This window comes from Dysidea avara, chromosome 6 (genome assembly GCF_963678975.1).
Source record: "Dysidea avara chromosome 6, odDysAvar1.4, whole genome shotgun sequence".
NCBI classification, from domain to species: domain Eukaryota; kingdom Metazoa; phylum Porifera; class Demospongiae; order Dictyoceratida; family Dysideidae; genus Dysidea; species Dysidea avara.
The window spans coordinates 5,326,505-5,348,653 of NC_089277.1; the positions used below are offsets into that span (position 1 = coordinate 5,326,505).

Consider the following 22,149-nt stretch of genomic DNA (forward strand, 5'->3'; position numbering starts at 1 on the left):
CTACCATCTGTGATATTATTACCCGCTCGAAAAAAGCTGCTCAAAACAGGGCAAATTTTGGGTATCAGAAATGTATACACCCACTCAGTGATAGCTAGTGAACAGATGAACAATTGGTGCAAATTTTGTTTGCACAGCTGTAGGCACTGGGAAGTTATTACACAATGATTCCTTAAAATCGCCATATCTCCTAACAAAGCTTTGTGCGTCGAAGCCTTGTTTTGTCAAATTCAGTCACATTTAATCTTAGTAATGGTGAAATGTCTGATGGTGGACGACAACCACTGATCCAGTTCACACTTGGTGAGTATGCATGGTGACAGTCATTTTGCTGACTATTATGTACCTCAATATCATATATACATAATTATGTAGATATTCATATATTGTATGCGTTTGTATGATACCTAAATTAAACACCTTTTTAATTTACTCAAATATCAGCCATCTGTTCTTAAATGTTTTGCTTGTTTAGATATTCTGTGTAATAACTTCACAACACCATTCAATGGAGAGATAACATCATGTAGTTCTGGTAGTATTGGAATGGGTTATGAGAGAGACACCTGTAGTTTCACATGTAACACTGGTTATGAGCTAACTGGTAGTGACACTAGGACCTGTCAAAGTAATGGGAGCTGGAATGGTAGTGATGTTGTGTGTAGAAGAGGTATGTTAACACATCTTTTTAGGCCTTACCAAATTATATGCATATGTTATATAGTTCCCTGTCCTTTGCTTACTGACCCTAGTAATGGTACAATAAATTGTTCACTGGGAGATGATGGAGTTACTTCTTATGAAGACACTTGTAGTTTCACATGTAACACTGGTCATGAGCTAACTGGTAGTCCTCAGAGAACATGTCAGTCTGATGGTAGTTGGAGTGGATCACCGGTGCCCTGTACCATCATGGAGTGTCCCTCATCATCACTACCAATGAACAGCGTGCTGACTGAGTCTTGTAGTAACACATATCAGTCAATTTGCGATCTGCAGTGTGAAGAAGGCTCTGATGGTAGTGGAGAGCCATCATATGTGTGTGATGTATTGAGTGATGGATCATCAGTAATGTGGATGACAAGTGGAGGAGGATGGAGTTGTGAAAGGAGTAGGTTACTGTGTTGTCTTTGGTGTTGTGTATTCTTTTAAAATAACTTGTGATATGTAGCACATAAGGGATCATAAGAGAGATGTGTACTGTGCATAGTTATACAGTACAAGTTTCACTGGTTATGAGCTAACTGGCAGTGACACAGTATTTGATGTAATGTGTGTGCCTTTTTTATTTGTAGTTTTGTAGGAATTTATATTGTATAGTTTGTAAATCACAGTGCTGTAGTTTAGAAGTAGTAATTTGAAACCTCTACAAGTTTGGCAATGTAATTAAATTAATTAAAGCTTACTAGCTTAGTACACAATACCGGATTTATTATTCCAGAGATTATGTCTGTATAATGACCTCATTCCTGCACTCAGTCTCACTGAGTGCAGGAATGAGGTGGCTGTAAGTACAGCTAGCATTACATTATGGATTATAAGCTATACTCATAATTATGGTATGGATATAGATGTATGGTACGTGCCATACACATATGATTGTACTGTATGATTTTAATGGCTTGTATCATATACGTGAGTTGCAATAGAAAGGTATGAAAATGGCTGAATTAGTAAATGAAGGAAGCCCCATGAACAACTGATAGCTATATCTCAGCTCCCATTTGTAGGTTATTATGCTAAAAGTTGTTTATCCATGCACATAAGAAGCCTGTCACTATGTCCGTCGCTTACTGATCCTTGTAACGGAATGATCACTTGTAACAATGGTTATAAGCCAACTGGTAGTGATACTAGGAAATGTCAGAGGAATAGGAGTTGAAGTGGTAGTGAGATAATGAAGTGGAGATAAATGCATCTAGCTAATGTGACTGCATCCTTAAACATGTATATTTTTTAAATCTCATTAAGCTAAGTATAATTATTATGTAATTACCACTTTCACACCTCAGTTCAAAGGAGTCTCCAGGGCTACGTTAGCAATGTAGCCCAGTTGGCAACTTGCCTGGGCTACATCTGAATGTAGCCCAGGCTACAACTGAGCAGGAATTATATAATATTAAGATCAAAATTGTTTGTGGGGATCACATGCACATGATTAGTATGTATGACTTGGATTTGGCCATGAAAACCACTCAGACAGAAAGCATTTTGTTACCCTCACTGTCCCATGAGTTGAAAACATTGGGCTAAGGTGAAACACTAGTGCTATAGCAAGCATTTCCATATGTTTTCAAATAATGGGCCATACCCACATTACTGATAATATGAAATTACCACTCTACATGAAATAATGACTTTGCAAGCAAGTTTACCTATCTGGCTTTAGTAAACTCCATAATTGTGATTCATTAGCACTGATTAAAATGCATAACCAAAACCTATTGAAAGGTACTTTCTAAATGTCTTATATAGTCCGTAACAGTTTCAGAGTGATTCTGTACTGCATGGCAAAAATCAAAAGCTGCTAGTGTCTGATTCCCAGGGTCTAGTCATGTATGTAGAGCTTTTATAGCTTCCTTATAAGTGCCACGGTCCTGTTTATTCAACAATTTTCACTCCTGGAGAGCCCTGTTTCTCAAATACACTGCCAATTGCATTAGAGTCTCCTCTTCAGGCCAACCATTCCATACAACTGCTCTCTCCAAAGTAGGGAGCCAGTCATCAAATCTTTTTTCAGGGTCCTCAGCTGTGAAGGGATCAATTGGTGAAGCCTTTCCTTGTCACTGAACTGGTTGTGTAGTGTAAGCTGGACCAGAGGGTACTATTGGAGGACATGAACATGTGATTGGTGCAATGTTAGTACCAGTAGTTTGAGTCATTGACTCAGATGTGTTCAAAGGTGTTGACCCTACCCCTGTTACTCCACTTGTCACCAGTCTGTGTTGGCTATAGTCTGGTGGTGAGAGCCTTGTTGCACCACCTGAACTCAGCAATGTAGGTACTGAATGTGTTAGAGTTACACTTGTTGTTTGTACAACATTCAACAATGGACTTTATCCACAATGATGTCATGAGCACAAGATGGCCACGTCATTCAGGGTACTAATGCACAGGCACCTATGGAGAAATTGCTTTGATCAATCATATTTTAGCCAGGGAAGGAGATGTTGAGCTCTAAGCATCAGGTATGGGTACAAGGAAACATAATAAATGATTAGTATTGCGTGGTGGAAAATGTTCAAGATAACGCTTGTTTGCAATGGTTTTTGTTACGTTATACCCATACCTGTTGGCTACTAGTTGGTATCTTTCTTCACAAGTGAAATATGATAGAATTTCTTCATAGGAGCCTGTACATTAGTACCCCAAATAACGTGGCCATCTTGTGCTTGTGACGTCATTGTGGATAAAATCCATAACTCACCTACATTAGGTAAGGCTTCACTGACTCTTGAAATGCTGTAGAGAAGTCGAGTTGTACTTGGTTTATTGGCTGTCAGAAATTCAGAAGATTGCCCATATGTGTTTTGAGATTTGCTTAGCAGCAGACTTCTCAGACTATGTAACTCCTCGTCTTTAGCCAACATAGCTTGATCAAACTCATTTAACTGCTCACAGTTGGTCTTCCAAAGTTCTTTGACACTACTCTTCCTCGCTTCCAACTCTTTATTAAATATCTCAATTTCTTGAGTGGCTAACTGTTGCTGTTGCTGCAACATTTCTACTTTACCCATCAGTTCTTCTGTTATATCCTTAAGAACATTCAGATCTTGTTCTTTAGCATCCAATTCTTGCTCTTTCCCAGGGGTGGTGGAGCAGGCCAAAGAGTAAGGGTGCCAGGCCAGCTGTAAGTTGAAGACAAAAAAAAGGTCACAGCCTGCTGACAATAGCTGCTCTCCACCAATTATATCTCCTTATTTATAATTACACGTACGTAGCTAAGTAACTTGCTACACTGTTTCTCTGAATACTGTGACTGCTCTATTAGAGTATCCAGATCCTGACTGTTCTATTAGAGTATCTCGATCTTTTCTTACAAAGAGTGTCCCTGGCCCCCCTGTCTCCACCGCCTATGTCTTTTCCTCTTAAATACTGCCTCAGGAAACTTATCTCCTCTGTGGAGTGGTGCAGTTGCTCTTGCAACTTTACACAATTGGCCTCTAATTTTGATAACTCCTTACTTTATCTTTGTGTTTTTCTGGACATGTTTAGTTTAATATTCTTGTGGGTGGTCATCCTTAACCTCTTCTAGGGTTTGCTCTGTAGGCAATTCTTCCACAGGAGCTGGAGATGTTTGAGGAGTAGGTGACTGTGAAGATAATGGTGAAGTAAAAGACAAAAATAATCCATCTGCATCCTGCAGTGACAGGTTCCTTCTCCACATCAACAACAACTTGAGTGTCTGGAGGATTCTTGTCCATTGCTCTCAGTTTTTCCTCGATCATCACTGGATGCTGTAATGGGGCTTGTTCCAGCTCCTGTAGCTGACATATCTTCAGTCTTTTAGAGTTTAAAGGAAACGCTGTCCTAGACTTTCCATTCCTCTGGCTCATATCCTAAGCCAAATCTTCAAGCCTCTATGCTATGTACATAGTAGCTCTACTAATTCACTAAGGCTGAAACTGCTATTGAAGTCCACTCTCCTCTCTGGTAACAGTCAATCTCGGTAGGACCTCCAATGTAAAGTCATTCAGAACTGCTTCAGCATTAACAATCTATGAACTCCCCACAAATCATGTCAATTACAAGGTTTTTATACACAAAGGTAACCTATATATCATGTGACCTATATATGTATTTGTTTATTGTTCAATGCTCTGAAATTATCTGGAACAATCTGAAACAGTCTAGAATTTTCCTTATTGTATAAAAGGACACCACATCACACATTTCTAAAAAGCATAAAAACAAGCATAAGAGACAGGAATTTTGGGAAATGCCAAAAAGTATATAATAGGCACATTTTGGAGCATAATAGACTCACGCCTAAGACTAATCCATCATTGTCTTTGTGCATAGGCTAGTCGTGGAGTAAATGGGAATTGCCCATATGTTTTTGCAACAGTCTAAAGTGAGCAAGTTACTTGTTTGTAAATAACTAAAATCAAAACACACAGTAGTGTGTTGTGCAGCCAAGAAAGCCGGCATGCCACACTGTGAGTATATTTACAAAAATGCCATACTTAGTCCCCTCCACCTTCAGTACCCCACATACCAAGATTGCATAATGCAGTCGTGAAATATAAGCCCTCAAAGTTTGGGCTTAATCTCTCCGTTCTCCTTTTTCTTTGTTTAAGAGACTTGGAGGCTTAGATTATTCTTTTCTCACACTTTACAAATTATACAAATGCGTACTGTAGCTCAATTATCTAGAAATTTTGTGCACTTTAAGAATCACAACATAATCACGTATCAAGTTTGATGCAAGTCTGATAAACAGTCATTGAGCTATGAACAATTATTTGAATTTAAAAAGGTTGACTTGTTGTCACACCTACAGGGTAAACTGCTTATGGGAATAACTTTAAAATCAGTATGCGTATAGGTTCATCACACTTGTAGCTCAAACGTTTTGTGGTTTAAAAGAAATCGCATTGATAGCTAAAGAGTTGCAAGGCAAAAACTGGACTGCAGGGACAAGATATTCTAATAGAACAGTCATGGGGTAAAAAGGTGGACAAAAAATGTTAAACTTACCAGCGTTCAAACCAGGGACCTCCATACTGAACACCCATATCCTTAGCCACTAATCTGCTGCAATCATGATTGTTCACCTCACTTAATTTCTACTTTATAAATGAAAATTGTAGCTAAAATCTACTCAATAGTAAAGGTTATAATTTAGTGGAGCATCTAACATTCTATGTGTGTTCTATTAGAAATTCTTTTTAAAATGTGCACTCTATTAGAGTATTGACAAAAGTTATAAGTAAACTGTACAAGTTGTGAAATCAAAGGTGGCAGGCATGAAATGGCTGCAATTGTGGTATTTTTAATTATGGAATTATTAGAATGTATTATTATTAACATCACTGCAGCTGTTTCATAACCCCCACCTTTGAATTCACAACTTTTTTCACCCAGGCTTTTGAAGGCTGCACCCTTTTTATACAGCTTGGCTGTTTTTGTATGGATTAGCAGTTATGAGCGTAAAATATTATTCTGTTTTTCAGTTTAGTCTGATCAATAGAAGTTATTCGTTTACGTCATTTTAAGTTATTAACGGTTAGTAGCCACCATGTTTTTGAGGCATAAATCAATGGGACCCACGTGAGAAATTGAAGCTTTTTGCGATTATGGTACAATTGAAGCTTATATTATTAGCCAAGTGAAGAGCAGGACTGGGTTAATTTAGCGGTACAAGCCAGCAAGCAGCTGGAGTTTAATGGCCCTGTTTCTCAGCTGAGAAGTGATATTACTAAGCAACGCATAGCATAACGAATGCACCACAGCTTTCTTATTTTCACTAGCATTCTTTGGCTTGTAACTTACTCTTGCTTCACACATTCACGAAGATAACCTGTAATTATATGGAAACTATTTAGTGTGGCATCAAACGGATAACCTCTATAGCTGACACATGGTGCATAGAAATATACATCCATGCACCGCCCAAACAACTATTCAGTTATGATTCATGTACTACAATAGTGTATTGCAATGAGCTAGTTGCAATCTGTGACTATGCTCAGCCTACAACTTTAAATTTAAATTCCACACTAATATTATAAAATTGTGTATCAGTTAGTAGGGACCACAAAGGAGTAGGAGTGGCCCATGGGATAAAATCACACATAAACCAGCCTTAATTTTCCCTGACGACAATGAGGCAGTATTGGTTAGGTAAAACTAAACCCAAACAAGTTTTCAGATTGACCCGAAACGCTTTCAACAAGTTTCTATGGAATTTAAAAAAAAATATTTAACAGCATTTTCTACTGACTGACTGACTGACTGACTGACTGATTGACTGACTGACTGACTGACTGACTGACTGACTGACTGACTGACTGACTGACTGACTGACTGACTGACTGACTGACTGACTGACTGACTGACTGACTGACTGACTGACTGACTGACTGACTGACTGATGCCTTCAGACAAGCGTAACTCGATAATGGCTAAGGCTACGGGCTTGATTTTTTCACTGTTCGACGTAGCTTTGGCCTGACAGGTGCCTTTTGGCATACCGCAGTAAATACAGTGCGTTCTTCATGGACTTACCAGTGTCCTCCTTTGTGTCCCATTCATCTTCTCTGACAACCAAAAGTGTCAATATGGTGGTAGCATGTGATGACTTCCCTTCGTAACGGAAATTTTTCATAGTGGCTATTTTAATTGCAGAGGTGCTTTTCAAACAGTTCTTGATTTGTACTGCTGTGTAACGGATTGAACATAACCCACAACAAAGCGTAATGGATACTTCACTTTTCAGACAATAATTGATATAACTGGGGCACGTGGCACCATTTTTCTTTCAGTATGCATGGATTGCAGAGGTGCTTTTCGAACAGTTCTTGATTCAAAATGCTGCGTAACGCGTTTAACATAGCTAACAATGAAGCGTAATGGATACTTCACTTTTCAGATGATAATTGGGGCACGCGGCACCATTTCAGATGCGGTGTGTGTGGGTTCACCAATCATAATAATTGTTTACAAAAAAAGGTAACAAACAAGTACACAGAAAATTTGGAATTTTCAAGTAGAGTAGGGACCATAGCACATCGATAAAAAGTACTGAAACAAGCACGATAGTAAAACAATAAGAAGTGTTATATCCCTACTGTGCATTTCCATTATGGTACGTTGAGCACAGTAGGGATGTAACACTTCTTATTGTTTCACTGTGATTTAATATCGTGCACTACTCCAGCTTGTTTCAGTACTTTTTATCGATGTGCTATGGTCCCTACTCTAGTTGAAAATTTGTGTGTACTTGTATAATGAGTCAAAGTGTACTGCATCCTTAAACTGGTTGGTCATCAAAGATATCAGCAAACTGCTTTACCAGTATACTTCCCTATCAATATGCTAGTGAAAACATGAGTGTCACCCTCAAACGCCCATGCTAATACATGCATATTGTGTATATATGAACTAGATTTTCTTTATTTATTTATTTTTCCTAAGTGATACATTATTATGGATTTTGTTTATTACAATTAGGCCGTGCAATTTCTACCCTTATTAAACATTTACGTAGCTACGTATATAAATATAGTTAAACCCCAGTGCGTGGGAGTATCAAAGTGCTGCACTGGGTTATAACTACCATACAGCTAGACAGAGCGGCGCTGCTACTGTACGATATATTAGTTATCACCCAGTGATAACTAACTTATCACCCTGTTGCGGAGCCACTCAGTCTCTCTCGTGACATCATAATAACCACGAATGGCATTGTTTACCAATGGAACAAAGAGCCAAATAAGGAAATATTGATACAAAACACACCAATACAGCACTTAAAACTACCTAAATCTTACAAGAAAACTGTTAATCCTTTACACAATAACACTACAAGTTACCAATACGATAGTTTAACAAATGTCAAGAATAGTACGTGACGATTTTCGCTCCAGCAATCACTGCCAACGGCCACTATGGTGAAGAACTAATTTCCTCTAGCTTCATCGTTCTATCTTGGACTATGGTAGCCACTTGTTGGTCTTTATTTTTCTCTTGCACACCACGCGACACCACCATACCAATTTCTGACAAAGGCGAATCGTACCTGGAACCACTGCTTCATAACACCGCCCTTCGCTACAGTTTGTAGGCAGTATGTAAGGTCTCTATTGTAGCTACGAAGTAGAATCTCCACACAATTCGGACGAAATCTTGAGCACAGTGACAGGAACTCAAACCGGAACTTAATTTACAACCCGTAAACTTCTGCGCACTCCCGTGCACTGGGATATAAAACAGTTATATCCCGTATACTCGGATGATATCATTGTTATTACACTCGTCCTCAGCTCCGCCTCAGACTGGTGTAATAACAATGATATCACCCTCGTACCGGGATATAACTATAACTTACAGAATGCAAGTATTCTATTCCATTACTGAGATAGGACCTGGTATGTGACGGGGTGTAGTTTGTGTCTACATGCTCTATTTTTGCAGGCCCAGTCACAATTATTAATCAAAAACAAAGTGAAAAGAGTTTAGGTGATAGAAAGTATGACATAAATGGTAACATAGCTACAAATGTGTATAAAAATCCAAACATTGACATGCTATATGCCACTATCTGTTTAATGCCAAAGTATCACATAGCTACGTATCCTGTAGTAGCTACCATTTTTCATATTTATATCTCTTGTTTCACTTGTTGGTATACCTTGCTTCATTTTTAAATTTATAACTTATAATTGTACTAGTTTGTTAACTTTTTTGTTATCAAGACACACGTTAGTGTGTCGTGCGGCCCAAGAAGCCGGCGCGCCACACCGTGAGTATATTGACAGGAAGAACGAAAACGTCATTTTCACACCTTTGTATCTCGGTGATCACTTATCTGATTGGAACCAAATTTGCTACACAGTTGCCCGCCAGCCAAGGGAGTCTACATTCCAAATTTGAAGGAAATCGCTTCAGCCATTTCCGAGATACGAGCTGCCAAAGTTTTGTTTTTTTTCTTCGTTTTTTTCTTCTTCGTCTTTTCGCACACTTGCAAAAATTGCTGTAACAAGCAAACGCGTACTCCGATTGCCTTGAAATTTGGCACACCGAAAGGGAGTCCAAAGGCGAATCCTAGCATCAAATTTGGTACGAATCCGGTGAATGGTTCAGGAGTTATGACCGATTATTCGCGTAAAACAAGATCGATTTGTTGTCACGCCTACAGGGTAAACCGCTTCATGGAATGAGTTGAAAATTGCTATGTAGATGGAGTAACCATCGTAGGAGTGCCTTTTGGTGGTTTGAAAGGAATCGAGATAAAGACCACGGAGATATGACACAAAACCCAACCTGTGTCACAATTACGCGATCGATTTTTATGAATAAAAAAGTATTAGTTTTCATGCCTACTAGGCAAACTGCTTAGAGCAATGAGCTGAAAATCGGTGTATAGCTGGAATAATCTTCATTGAAAGTCCTTGTAGTAGTACTGAAGAATCGGATTACAAACCACTGAGTTATGATTCTAAAGCCAATTCTGTGTAGCAAATGCGAGATCGAGATACTCTAATAGAACAGTCACCCTAATAGAGCATTCGGCTAATTTATTTATTCCATTATAGAATTTTATTACATCACAAGTTATTCTGTAGGGAGTTCAGCTGCAAACAGTTAATCTTATAGACAGTTCAGCAAGAAGACAGTCACCATGTGGAGAGTTAAGCAAATATATCACTATAGAGATTCAGAACATTACAGGTCACACTGAAGAAAGTTCAGCTATAAACAAGTCATGCACTGTGTAGAGAATTCAGCTACAATTAAGTCACTCTCTAGAGAATTCAGTTACACAGAATTCAGCTACTCACAAGTCACTGTGGAGAGAGTTCAGCTACAAACAAATTACCCTTTAGAGTGATCAGCTACAAACAAAACACTTTGCAAGGTGTTCAGCTGCAACAAATCAACCTTTAGAGCGATCAGCAATGAACAAATCAACACAAATCTACCTGTAGAGAGATCAGCTAGAAACAAATCACCCTGAAGAGAGTTCAGCTACAAAAAATCACCCTGTAGAGACATCAGCTAGAAACTAGACACAATGTAAGGAGTTCAGCTACAAGCAATCACCCTGTAGAGAGTTCAGCTAAAACAAATCAACCTGCAGAGAGATCAGCTACAGACAAATCACCTTATAGAGAGTTCAGCTACAAACAGATTACATGTAGAGAGATCGGCTACAAACAAATCAACCTGCAGAGAGATCAGCTACACACAAATCAACTTGTAGAGAGATCAGCTACAAACAAATCACCCTGTAGGGAGATCAGCTAGAAACTACACACAATGTAAGGAGTTCAGCTACAAACAAATCACCCTGTAGAGAGTTCAGCTAAAACAAATCAACCTGCAGAGAGATCAGCTACAAACAAATCACCTTATAGATAGTTCAGCTACAAACAAATTACCCTATAGAGAGATCGGCTACAAACAAATCAACCTGCAGAGAGATCAGCTATATGCAATTCAACTTGTAGAGAGATCAGCTACAAACAAATCACCCTGTAGAGAGATCAGCTAGAAACTAGACACAATGTAAGGAGTTCAGCTACAAGCAAATCACCCTGTAGAGAGTTCAGCTACAAACAAACCAACCTGTAGAGCGATCAGCTAGAAACAAATTACCCTGAAGAGAGGTCAGCTACAAAAAATCACCTTGTAGAGAAATCAACTACAAACAAAACACTTTGCAGAGAGTTCAGCTACAAACAAATCAACCTTTAGAGCGATCAGCAACAAACAAATCAACCTGTAGAGAGATAAGCTAGAAACAAATCACCCTGTAGAGAGTTCAGCTAAAACAAATCAATCTGCAGAGAGATCAGCTACGTACAAATCACCTTATAGATAGTTCAGCTACAAACAAATTACCTTGTAGAGAGATCGGCTACAAACAAATCACCCTGCAGAGAGAACAGCTACAAACTAGACACAAAGTAAGGAGTTCAGCTACAAGCAAATTACCCTGTAGAGAGTTCATCTACAAACAAATCAACCTGTAGAACAATCAGCTAGAAACAAATCACCCTGAAGAGAGGTCAGCTACAAAAAATTACCCTGTAGAGAGATCAGCTAGAAACAAATCACCCTGAAAAGAGGTCAGCTACAAAAAAATCACCCTGTAGAGAGATCGGCTACAAACAAATCAGCCTGTAGAGAGTTCAGCTAAAGCAAATCAACCTGCAGAGAGATCAACTACAAACAAATCACCTTATAGAGAGTTCAGCTACAAACAAATTACCCTATAGAGAGATCGGCTACAAACAAATCAACCTGCAGAGAGATCAGCTACACACAAATCAACTTGTAGAGAGATCAGCTACAAACAAATCACCCTGTAGAGAGATCAGCTAGAAACTACACACAATGTAAGGAGTTCAGCTACAAATAAATCACCCTGTAGAGAGTTCAGCTAAAACAAATCAACCTGCAGAGAGATCAGCTACAAACAAATCACCTTTTAGACAGTTCAGCTACAAACAAATTACCTTGTAGAGAGATCGGCTACAAACAAATCAACCTGCAGAGAGATCAGCTACACACAATTCAACTTGTAGAGAGATCAGCTAGAAACAAATCACCCTGAAGAGAGGTCAGCTACAAAAAAACACTTTGCAGAGAATTCAGCTACAAACAAGTCAGCTTGTAGAGAGATCAGTTACACACAAATCAACCTGTAGAGAGATTAGCTAGAAACAAATCACCCTGTAGAGAGTTCAGCTACAAGCAAAACACCCTGTAGAGAGTTCAGCAACAAAGAAACCACCATGTAGAGAGTTCAGCTGCAAACAAATCACCTTATAGAGAGTTCAGCTACAAACAAATCACCTGTAGAGAGATCAGCTAGAAACTAGATACAATGTAAGGAGTTCAGCTACAAGCAAATCACCCTTTAGTGAGTTCAGCTACAAACAAATCAACCTGCAGAGAGATGACCTACAAAAAAGCACCTTGTACAGAGTTCAGCTACAAACAAATTACCCTGTAGAGAGATCGGCTACAAACAAATCAACCTGTAGAAAGATCAGCTACACACTAATCAACTCGTAGAGAGATCAGCTAAAACAAATCACCCTGTAGAGAGATCAGCTAGAAACTAGACACAATGTAAGGAGTTCAGCTACAAGTAAATCACCCTGTAGAGAGTTCAGCTAAAACAAATCAACCTGCAGAGAGATCAGCTACAAATAAATCACTTTATAGACAGTTCAGTTACAAACAAATTACCTTGTAGAGAGATCGGCTGCAAATTAATCAACCTGCAGAGAGATCAGCTACACACAAATCAACTTGTAGAGAGATCAGCTACAAACAAGTCACCCTGTAGAGAGATCAGCTAGAAACTAGATACAATGCAAGGAGTTCAGCTACAAGCAAAATCACCCTTTAGTGAGTTCAGCTACAAACAAATCAACCTGCAGTGAGATCACCCACAAAAACGCACTTGTACAGAGTTCAGTTACAAACAAATTACCCTGTAGAGAGATCAGGTAGAAGAATTCACCTTGTAGAGAGTTCAGCAACTAGGGACCCGCCGATTATGCTCATAATTTTACCTATTATGCTATGCTGCACTGCTCAAAAGTTTACCTATTATGCTTAAATCTTAAATTTATGCTCAATACTTACCCATTATGCTCAAATTATGCCCAATTATTTATGCCTCAGTTCTCATGCTCTGCTAATAATTTCCAATGTATGGATAAATAATAAGTGGCTGAAGCACAAACTTACTTGTCAAAATGCATATCACAGAAAAGATCGATATACTCTAATAGAACAGTCAGCTAGGTGATTGTTCTATTAGAGTTACTGACTGTTCTATTAGAATATATCGATCTTTCTGTGATAGCTATTTTGATAAGCAAGAATTCATACTATTACACAAATATTCCACCTATTATGCTAGCATTATGCTCAATGCTTTCAGACACCTATTATGCTCATAATTATGCCAGCATAATCGGCGGGTCCCTATCAGCAACAAAGAAACCACCATGTAGAGAGTTCAGCTGCAAACAAATCACCCAGTAGAAAGATCAGCTAGAAGAAGTTACCTTGTAGAGAGATCAGTTACAAAGAAACCATCATATAGAGAGTTCAGCTACAAGGAAATTACCCCGTAGAGAGTTCAGCTAGAAGAAGTCATCTTGTAAAGAGTTCAGCTACAAAGAAACCATCATGTACAGAGTTCAGCTACAAAGAAACCACCTGTACAGAATTCAACTACAAACAAATCACCCTGTATAGAGATCAGCTAGAAGAAGTTACCTTGTAGATAGTTCAGCTACAACAATTCACCCTGTAGAAAGATTAGCTAGAAAAAGTCACCTTGTAGAGTGTTCAGTTACAAAGAAACCATCATGTAGAGAGTTTAGCTGCAAACAAATCACTCTGTAGAGAATTCAGCTACAATGAAACCGCCATGTAGAGAGTTCAGCCTCACCTTGTAGAGAATTCAACTACAACAAATCACCCTGTAGAGAAGAAGTTACCTTGTAGAGAGTTCAGCTACAAAGAAACCATCATGTAGGGAGTTCAGCTACAAAGAAACCACCATGTAGAGAGTTTAGCTGCAAACAAATCACCTGTAGAGAGTTCAGCTAGAAACAAATCACCCCGTAGAGAGATCAGCTGGACGAAGTCACCTTGTAGAGAGTTCAGCTACAAAGAAACCATCATGTAGACAGTTCAGCTGCAAACAAATCACCCTGTAGAGAGTTCAGCTAGACGAAGTCACCTTATAGAGAGTTCAGCTACAAAGAAACCATCATGTAGAGAGTTCGGCTACAAAGACACCACCATGTAGAGAGTTTAGCTGCAAACAAATCACCTGTAGAGAGTTCAGCTAGAAACAAAATACCCTGTAGAGAGACCAGCTAGAAGAGGTTACCTTGTAGAGAGTTCAGCTACAAAGAAACCATCCTGCATATAGTTCAGCTACATTTCAAGTCACCCAGTAGAGAGATCAGCTGCAAAAAAATATCCTGTGGGGCATAATGGGCATGTAATAAATATATGTATATAATTTGTATAATTATTAATAAAATCAAAAATAATTGAAGTACTAAAATTCTTCTTTAAGTTCTTTTCTTCTTCCTGTAGTAAAGAAAAAAAAACATGAGTTAAAAAAGCCCCAAAGCCAGCCATAGGCCGGCTTTGCAGTATACAAATACAAAAAGAAGTGATATCTAATCAAAAAACAGCCAAGCTGTAAAAAAAGGTGCGGCCCCCTAAAAGGCCATGGTGAAAAAAGATGTGAAATCCAAGGTGGCGGCCAAGAAATGGCTGTGATGGTAGGTTAATGGTTACATTTTAATAACGACAATTCAGGTGAATTTTGTGCCACTTGGTCTTGGCACCAAATTCACCTGAATTGTTGTTATTAAAATGTAACCATTAACCTACCATCACAGCCATTTCTTGGCCGCCACCTTGGATTTCACATCTTTTTTCACCATGGCCCTTTTGGGGGCTGCACCTTTTTTTACAGCTTGGCTGTTTTTGATTAGATATAGTATAGCTATATTATACACTTGTGGCTGTGACTGCTTTATTAGAGTATCTGGCTGCTTGTCTTGAGTGAACTACACGATAGATTGAGAGGTGTAGTTGCTATTTATTGTTTTCTACAGCAAAACTGCAGATGATTGCAGCTAGATTACTAAAGGGCATGGTCTGATCATTGAAGATGTGGCAATGCATTCTGATCTTTTAAGGACGTGGTTTCACCATGTAACAGTTTTATGACTTGGGTGCAGCTACATGTATCTACTCCCTCTTATAGTAACACAAGAGCGTCTAATAATTTTGTGGCATCTAAATATGCTTCTCTAAGGATATGAAAATTAATTCTTCCATATGGTTTCATTGCATAAATAAGGAAATGACCATACAATCAAAGATAAAAGGAAAGGCAAAGTGTGGAACGCAGACACTCATCAAAACCTGAAAAGGCACATGCCATGCAAATATGAGTTTGTTATTGTGATGTAAAGTAGTGACTGTGTACTGCTTCATTTGGTACCTAGCCTTATGACCGTGAGTTGGCTGCATATATAGCCAACTGACTGACTGACCAACTATCCAAATATAAAATTAGGTGATGACAATTTTGTATAGTAATTAGAATAGCTGAGTACATAATTTGTCTATGGATGTACAGACACAAGCCTAATACAAATACTTTTTTTTAAGTAATATGCTGTCTTTTGTATATTATGTTTTAACAATTTGATGTAAGGCTATTAATAAAGATGAATTTCATCACTTTTAACTACAAAATTTTGGTGGGTACCATTCATTTTAGGTGGGAACCCTACTGCCATACTGTTTGATATTGTTTCAATATCAACCAGGATCTCAAACAAGTGGCGATGGAGGATCGTCTGGTGCTGTTATTGGTGGAGCAGCAGGAGGAGTTGTATTTATTGTAGGTGATGTAGAGAGTTCAGCTGCAAACAAATCACCTTATAGAGAGTTCAGCTACAAACAAATCACCTGTAGAGAGATCAGCTAGAAACTAGATACAATGTAAGGAGTTCAGCTACAAGCAAATCACCCTTTAGTGAGTTCAGCTACAAACAAATCAACCTGCAGAGAGATGACCTACAAAAAAGCACCTTGTACAGAGTTCAGCTACAAACAAATTACCCTGTAGAGAGATCGGCTACAAACAAATCAACCTGTAGAAAGATCAGCTACACACTAATCAACTCGTAGAGAGATCAGCTAAAACAAATCACCCTGTAGAGAGATCAGCTAGAAACTAGACACAATGTAAGGAGTTCAGCTACAAGTAAATCACCCTGTAGAGAGTTCAGCTAAAACAAATCAACCTGCAGAGAGATCAGCTACAAATAAATCACTTTATAGACAGTTCAGTTACAAACAAATTACCTTGTAGAGAGATCGGCTGCAAATTAATCAACCTGCAGAGAGATCAGCTACACACAAATCAACTTGTAGAGAGATCAGCTACAAACAAGTCACCCTGTAGAGAGATCAGCTAGAAACTAGATACAATGCAAGGAGTTCAGCTACAAGCAAAATCACCCTTTAGTGAGTTCAGCTACAAACAAATCAACCTGCAGTGAGATCACCCACAAAAACGCACTTGTACAGAGTTCAGTTACAAACAAATTACCCTGTAGAGAGATCAGGTAGAAGAATTCACCTTGTAGAGAGTTCAGCAACTAGGGACCCGCCGATTATGCTCATAATTTTACCTATTATGCTATGCTGCACTGCTCAAAAGTTTACCTATTATGCTTAAATCTTAAATTTATGCTCAATACTTACCCATTATGCTCAAATTATGCCCAATTATTTATGCCTCAGTTCTCATGCTCTGCTAATAATTTCCAATGTATGGATAAATAATAAGTGGCTGAAGCACAAACTTACTTGTCAAAATGCATATCACAGAAAAGATCGATATACTCTAATAGAACAGTCAGCTAGGTGATTGTTCTATTAGAGTTACTGACTGTTCTATTAGAATATATCGATCTTTCTGTGATAGCTATTTTGATAAGCAAGAATTCATACTATTACACAAATATTCCACCTATTATGCTAGCATTATGCTCAATGCTTTCAGACACCTATTATGCTCATAATTATGCCAGCATAATCGGCGGGTCCCTATCAGCAACAAAGAAACCACCATGTAGAGAGTTCAGCTGCAAACAAATCACCCAGTAGAAAGATCAGCTAGAAGAAGTTACCTTGTAGAGAGATCAGTTACAAAGAAACCATCATATAGAGAGTTCAGCTACAAGGAAATTACCCCGTAGAGAGTTCAGCTAGAAGAAGTCATCTTGTAAAGAGTTCAGCTACAAAGAAACCATCATGTACAGAGTTCAGCTACAAAGAAACCACCTGTACAGAATTCAACTACAAACAAATCACCCTGTATAGAGATCAGCTAGAAGAAGTTACCTTGTAGATAGTTCAGCTACAACAATTCACCCTGTAGAAAGATTAGCTAGAAAAAGTCACCTTGTAGAGTGTTCAGTTACAAAGAAACCATCATGTAGAGAGTTTAGCTGCAAACAAATCACTCTGTAGAGAATTCAGCTACAATGAAACCGCCATGTAGAGAGTTCAGCCTCACCTTGTAGAGAATTCAACTACAACAAATCACCCTGTAGAGAAGAAGTTACCTTGTAGAGAGTTCAGCTACAAAGAAACCATCATGTAGGGAGTTCAGCTACAAAGAAACCACCATGTAGAGAGTTTAGCTGCAAACAAATCACCTGTAGAGAGTTCAGCTAGAAACAAATCACCCCGTAGAGAGATCAGCTGGACGAAGTCACCTTGTAGAGAGTTCAGCTACAAAGAAACCATCATGTAGACAGTTCAGCTGCAAACAAATCACCCTGTAGAGAGTTCAGCTAGACGAAGTCACCTTATAGAGAGTTCAGCTACAAAGAAACCATCATGTAGAGAGTTCGGCTACAAAGACACCACCATGTAGAGAGTTTAGCTGCAAACAAATCACCTGTAGAGAGTTCAGCTAGAAACAAAATACCCTGTAGAGAGACCAGCTAGAAGAGGTTACCTTGTAGAGAGTTCAGCTACAAAGAAACCATCCTGCATATAGTTCAGCTACATTTCAAGTCACCCAGTAGAGAGATCAGCTGCAAAAAAATATCCTGTGGGGCATAATGGGCATGTAATAAATATATGTATATAATTTGTATAATTATTAATAAAATCAAAAATAATTGAAGTACTAAAATTCTTCTTTAAGTTCTTTTCTTCTTCCTGTAGTAAAGAAAAAAAAACATGAGTTAAAAAAGCCCCAAAGCCAGCCATAGGCCGGCTTTGCAGTATACAAATACAAAAAGAAGTGATATCTAATCAAAAAACAGCCAAGCTGTAAAAAAAGGTGCGGCCCCCTAAAAGGCCATGGTGAAAAAAGATGTGAAATCCAAGGTGGCGGCCAAGAAATGGCTGTGATGGTAGGTTAATGGTTACATTTTAATAACGACAATTCAGGTGAATTTTGTGCCACTTGGTCTTGGCACCAAATTCACCTGAATTGTTGTTATTAAAATGTAACCATTAACCTACCATCACAGCCATTTCTTGGCCGCCACCTTGGATTTCACATCTTTTTTCACCATGGCCCTTTTGGGGGCTGCACCTTTTTTTACAGCTTGGCTGTTTTTGATTAGATATAGTATAGCTATATTATACACTTGTGGCTGTGACTGCTTTATTAGAGTATCTGGCTGCTTGTCTTGAGTGAACTACACAATAGATTGAGAGGTGTAGTTGCTATTTATTGTTTTCTACAGCAAAACTGCAGATGATTGCAGCTAGATTACTAAAGGGCATGGTCTGATCATTGAAGATGTGGCAATGCATTCTGATCTTTTAAGGACGTGGTTTCACCATGTAACAGTTTTATGACTTGGGTGCAGCTACATGTATCTACTCCCTCTTATAGTAACACAAGAGCGTCTAATAATTTTGTGGCATCTAAATATGCTTCTCTAAGGATATGAAAATTAATTCTTCCATATGGTTTCATTGCATAAATAAGGAAATGACCATACAATCAAAGATAAAAGGAAAGGCAAAGTGTGGAACGCAGACACTCATCAAAACCTGAAAAGGCACATGCCATGCAAATATGAGTTTGTTATTGTGATGTAAAGTAGTGACTGTGTACTGCTTCATTTGGTACCTAGCCTTATGACCGTGAGTTGGCTGCATATATAGCCAACTGACTGACTGACCAACTATCCAAATATAAAATTAGGTGATGACAATTTTGTATAGTAATTAGAATAGCTGAGTACATAATTTGTCTATGGATGTACAGACACAAGCCTAATACAAATACTTTTTTTTAAGTAATATGCTGTCTTTTGTATATTATGTTTTAACAATTTGATGTAAGGCTATTAATAAAGATGAATTTCATCACTTTTAACTACAAAATTTTGGTGGGTACCATTCATTTTAGGTGGGAACCCTACTGCCATACTGTTTGATATTGTTTCAATATCAACCAGGATCTCAAACAAGTGGCGATGGAGGATCGTCTGGTGCTGTTATTGGTGGAGCAGCAGGAGGAGTTGTATTTATTGTAGTCATCAGTATAATGGTACTACTTGCATTGATTTATATGAGACAATTACATCAGAAGAAATCAAATCCTGTTATGGCTTGGATAGCTAATACCATATCTGATAGTGAGTGTACATTATTATATACACATGTTGTAGTATATGAAATTGACTGAGCCAAAGCCAATGATTTTAGCTATATCTCAGTGTATATCTGTATAGCATGTTTGTATACTTTGTATTGCTTTATATACTTTGCGTGTAATTATACTGAGCTTTAATTTCTCCTTACTCGCTTTGACAGCTTTACTGGCCATTATTTGCATGGTACATACTTTGTTGCCTTGTGGTCATAATAGTAGACTAGTTTGTGTCTTAGTCATGATATTCACCCTTGGTGATGCTCACATGTACGTACAGGTGGTGTAAGTTCTACAGAAAATAAAGTGAAGGAAGAAGAATACAGTAAGATAGTGTTACCTCAGTTACGTCGTGATGATCCTATCAAGATGGACTCTAATCCATCATATGGATCTTACACAGGACAGGGTACTAATATTTCTGTACAGCCTAAGCCATCATATGGTGTGAACAAATCAAATGATAAAATAACTGAAGATCAGTATGATTATGGTCGACCCACTGAGATCACTAATGTTGCTATTGAGCCTAACCCATCATATGAAGTAGCCACAAGGATGGGAACTAACACCAAAACTACTCCAGGCTCTGGTGTTACTATTTCTCCCAATCCAGCTTATACTAGTGTGAAAGCTAAAAAGTAATTATTCATTGTGCTTATGTAGAACATCAAACTATGGCATCATCAGCTCTATACTTTTGTAGTAACTATATAGTGACATTTACAATATTGATGTTATTGTATATAGTCAACTGTTGTTGGTTTTTTGTCATGTGTAGTGTTTGTGTTAGTCTAACATGCTAGACATTTCATATGGGCTTTCCACACAAACCACCTGCAAGACTATGTTTGTGTATGGTTGTATAGAAGTATCCTTATATTACCATATTTCCTTGGGTAAATGATGCACTATTAATAATCACTGCATTTGAATAGTGCAGCCGCACACAAACGCTGCCACAATGATTATAGAGGCACTGACACTTAATGTGCCATTATAATTATAGCAGAGGAAATGACCAAGTTTGGAGTTATAATGCACGATAGGTAATAAGGAAATCAGAGATATCACTAAAAAATCAAATAGGTCAGCATGCTAAATCGTTCTAGAACTGTGATGGAACATGTCAAATCCTTTACAGCCTAAACACTTGAAATTGTCATATATCAAGACACACGGTAGTGTGTCGTGCGGCCCAAGAAGCCGGCGCGCAACCCCGTGAGTATATTGACAGGAAGAAAGAAAACGCAATTTTCGCACCTCCGTAGCTCTGTGCTGCCTTGATGAAACAAGACAAATTTTGCTGTGCACATTCCCTCCAACTTCAGTACTCCACATTCCAAATTTGAGCGAAATCGCTTCAGGCATTCCTGAGATATGCGACTTCAAAAATTGGCTTAGTTTCTTCGTTTTTTTTTATCTTCTTATTTTTCTTCCTCTTTTCGCACACTTACAAAAACTGCTATAAAACGCGAATGCGTTGTCCGATTGCCTTGAAAGTTGGCACACAGAAGGGGGGTATAAAGGCGCATCTCTGTACCAACTTTGGCTAGAATACCATAAACAGGCAAAGAGTTATGAGTGATTATGCACGAAAAATAACACCAATATGTTGTCAAGCCTACAGGGTAAACCGCGTATGGGAAGAAACTGAAAATCGGTGGGTGAATAGGTTAACTATTGAACCTCAAACCTTTTGTGGTTTGAAAGAAATCGAGCTAAAAACCAGGAAGATACAGCGAAAAAATCAACAGTGTGTAACAATTATGCAATCGAGATTAGCAATTTTTTTTTATTATTATTATTATTATTATTATGCTTGCCACGCCTACCAGATAAACCACTTGGGGTAATGCTTTGAAAATCGCTGTACAGATGGAGTTATCATCTTAGAAAGGCTCTTCAATGGTGTAGAAAAATCAGACTTAAAGCCACGGAGTTATAACACGAAATCCAAGTTGGTGTAGCAAGTGCGAGATCGAGATACTCTAATAGAGCAGTCATCCTAATAGAGCAGTCACCCTGAACAGAATTCAAGAGATCAGTTAGAAGTAAGTAACCTGTATAGAGATCAGCTACAAACAAATCACCCTGTAGAGAGTTCAGCTACAAACAATTCACCCTGTTCAGACATCAGTTAGAAGAAGTTTTCTTGTAGAGAGTTCAGTTACAAACAAATCACCCTGTTGAAAGATCAGCTAGAAGATGTCACCTTATAGATAGTT

At 38.3% G+C, this 22,149-nt stretch overlaps 2 protein-coding genes across 2 annotated transcripts; both read left to right on the top strand.

The window, feature by feature from the left end:
* The first annotated feature begins 260 nt into the window (after nucleotides 1-260).
* LOC136258451 (E-selectin-like) lies at nucleotides 261-19,805 on the top strand. Its single transcript, XM_066051761.1, has 5 exons — nucleotides 261-303; nucleotides 476-670; nucleotides 725-1,111; nucleotides 16,056-16,129; nucleotides 19,728-19,805. The coding sequence occupies exons 1-5, from the start codon at nucleotides 261-263 to the stop codon at nucleotides 19,803-19,805; spliced, it is 777 nt and encodes a 258-aa protein (XP_065907833.1).
* On the top strand, nucleotides 19,623-20,813 carry LOC136257630 (uncharacterized). Its single transcript, XM_066050885.1, has 2 exons — nucleotides 19,623-19,907; nucleotides 20,202-20,813. The coding sequence occupies exons 1-2, from the start codon at nucleotides 19,817-19,819 to the stop codon at nucleotides 20,564-20,566; spliced, it is 456 nt and encodes a 151-aa protein (XP_065906957.1). The 5' UTR covers nucleotides 19,623-19,816; the 3' UTR covers nucleotides 20,567-20,813.
* Nucleotides 20,814-22,149: the final 1,336 nt, after the last annotated feature.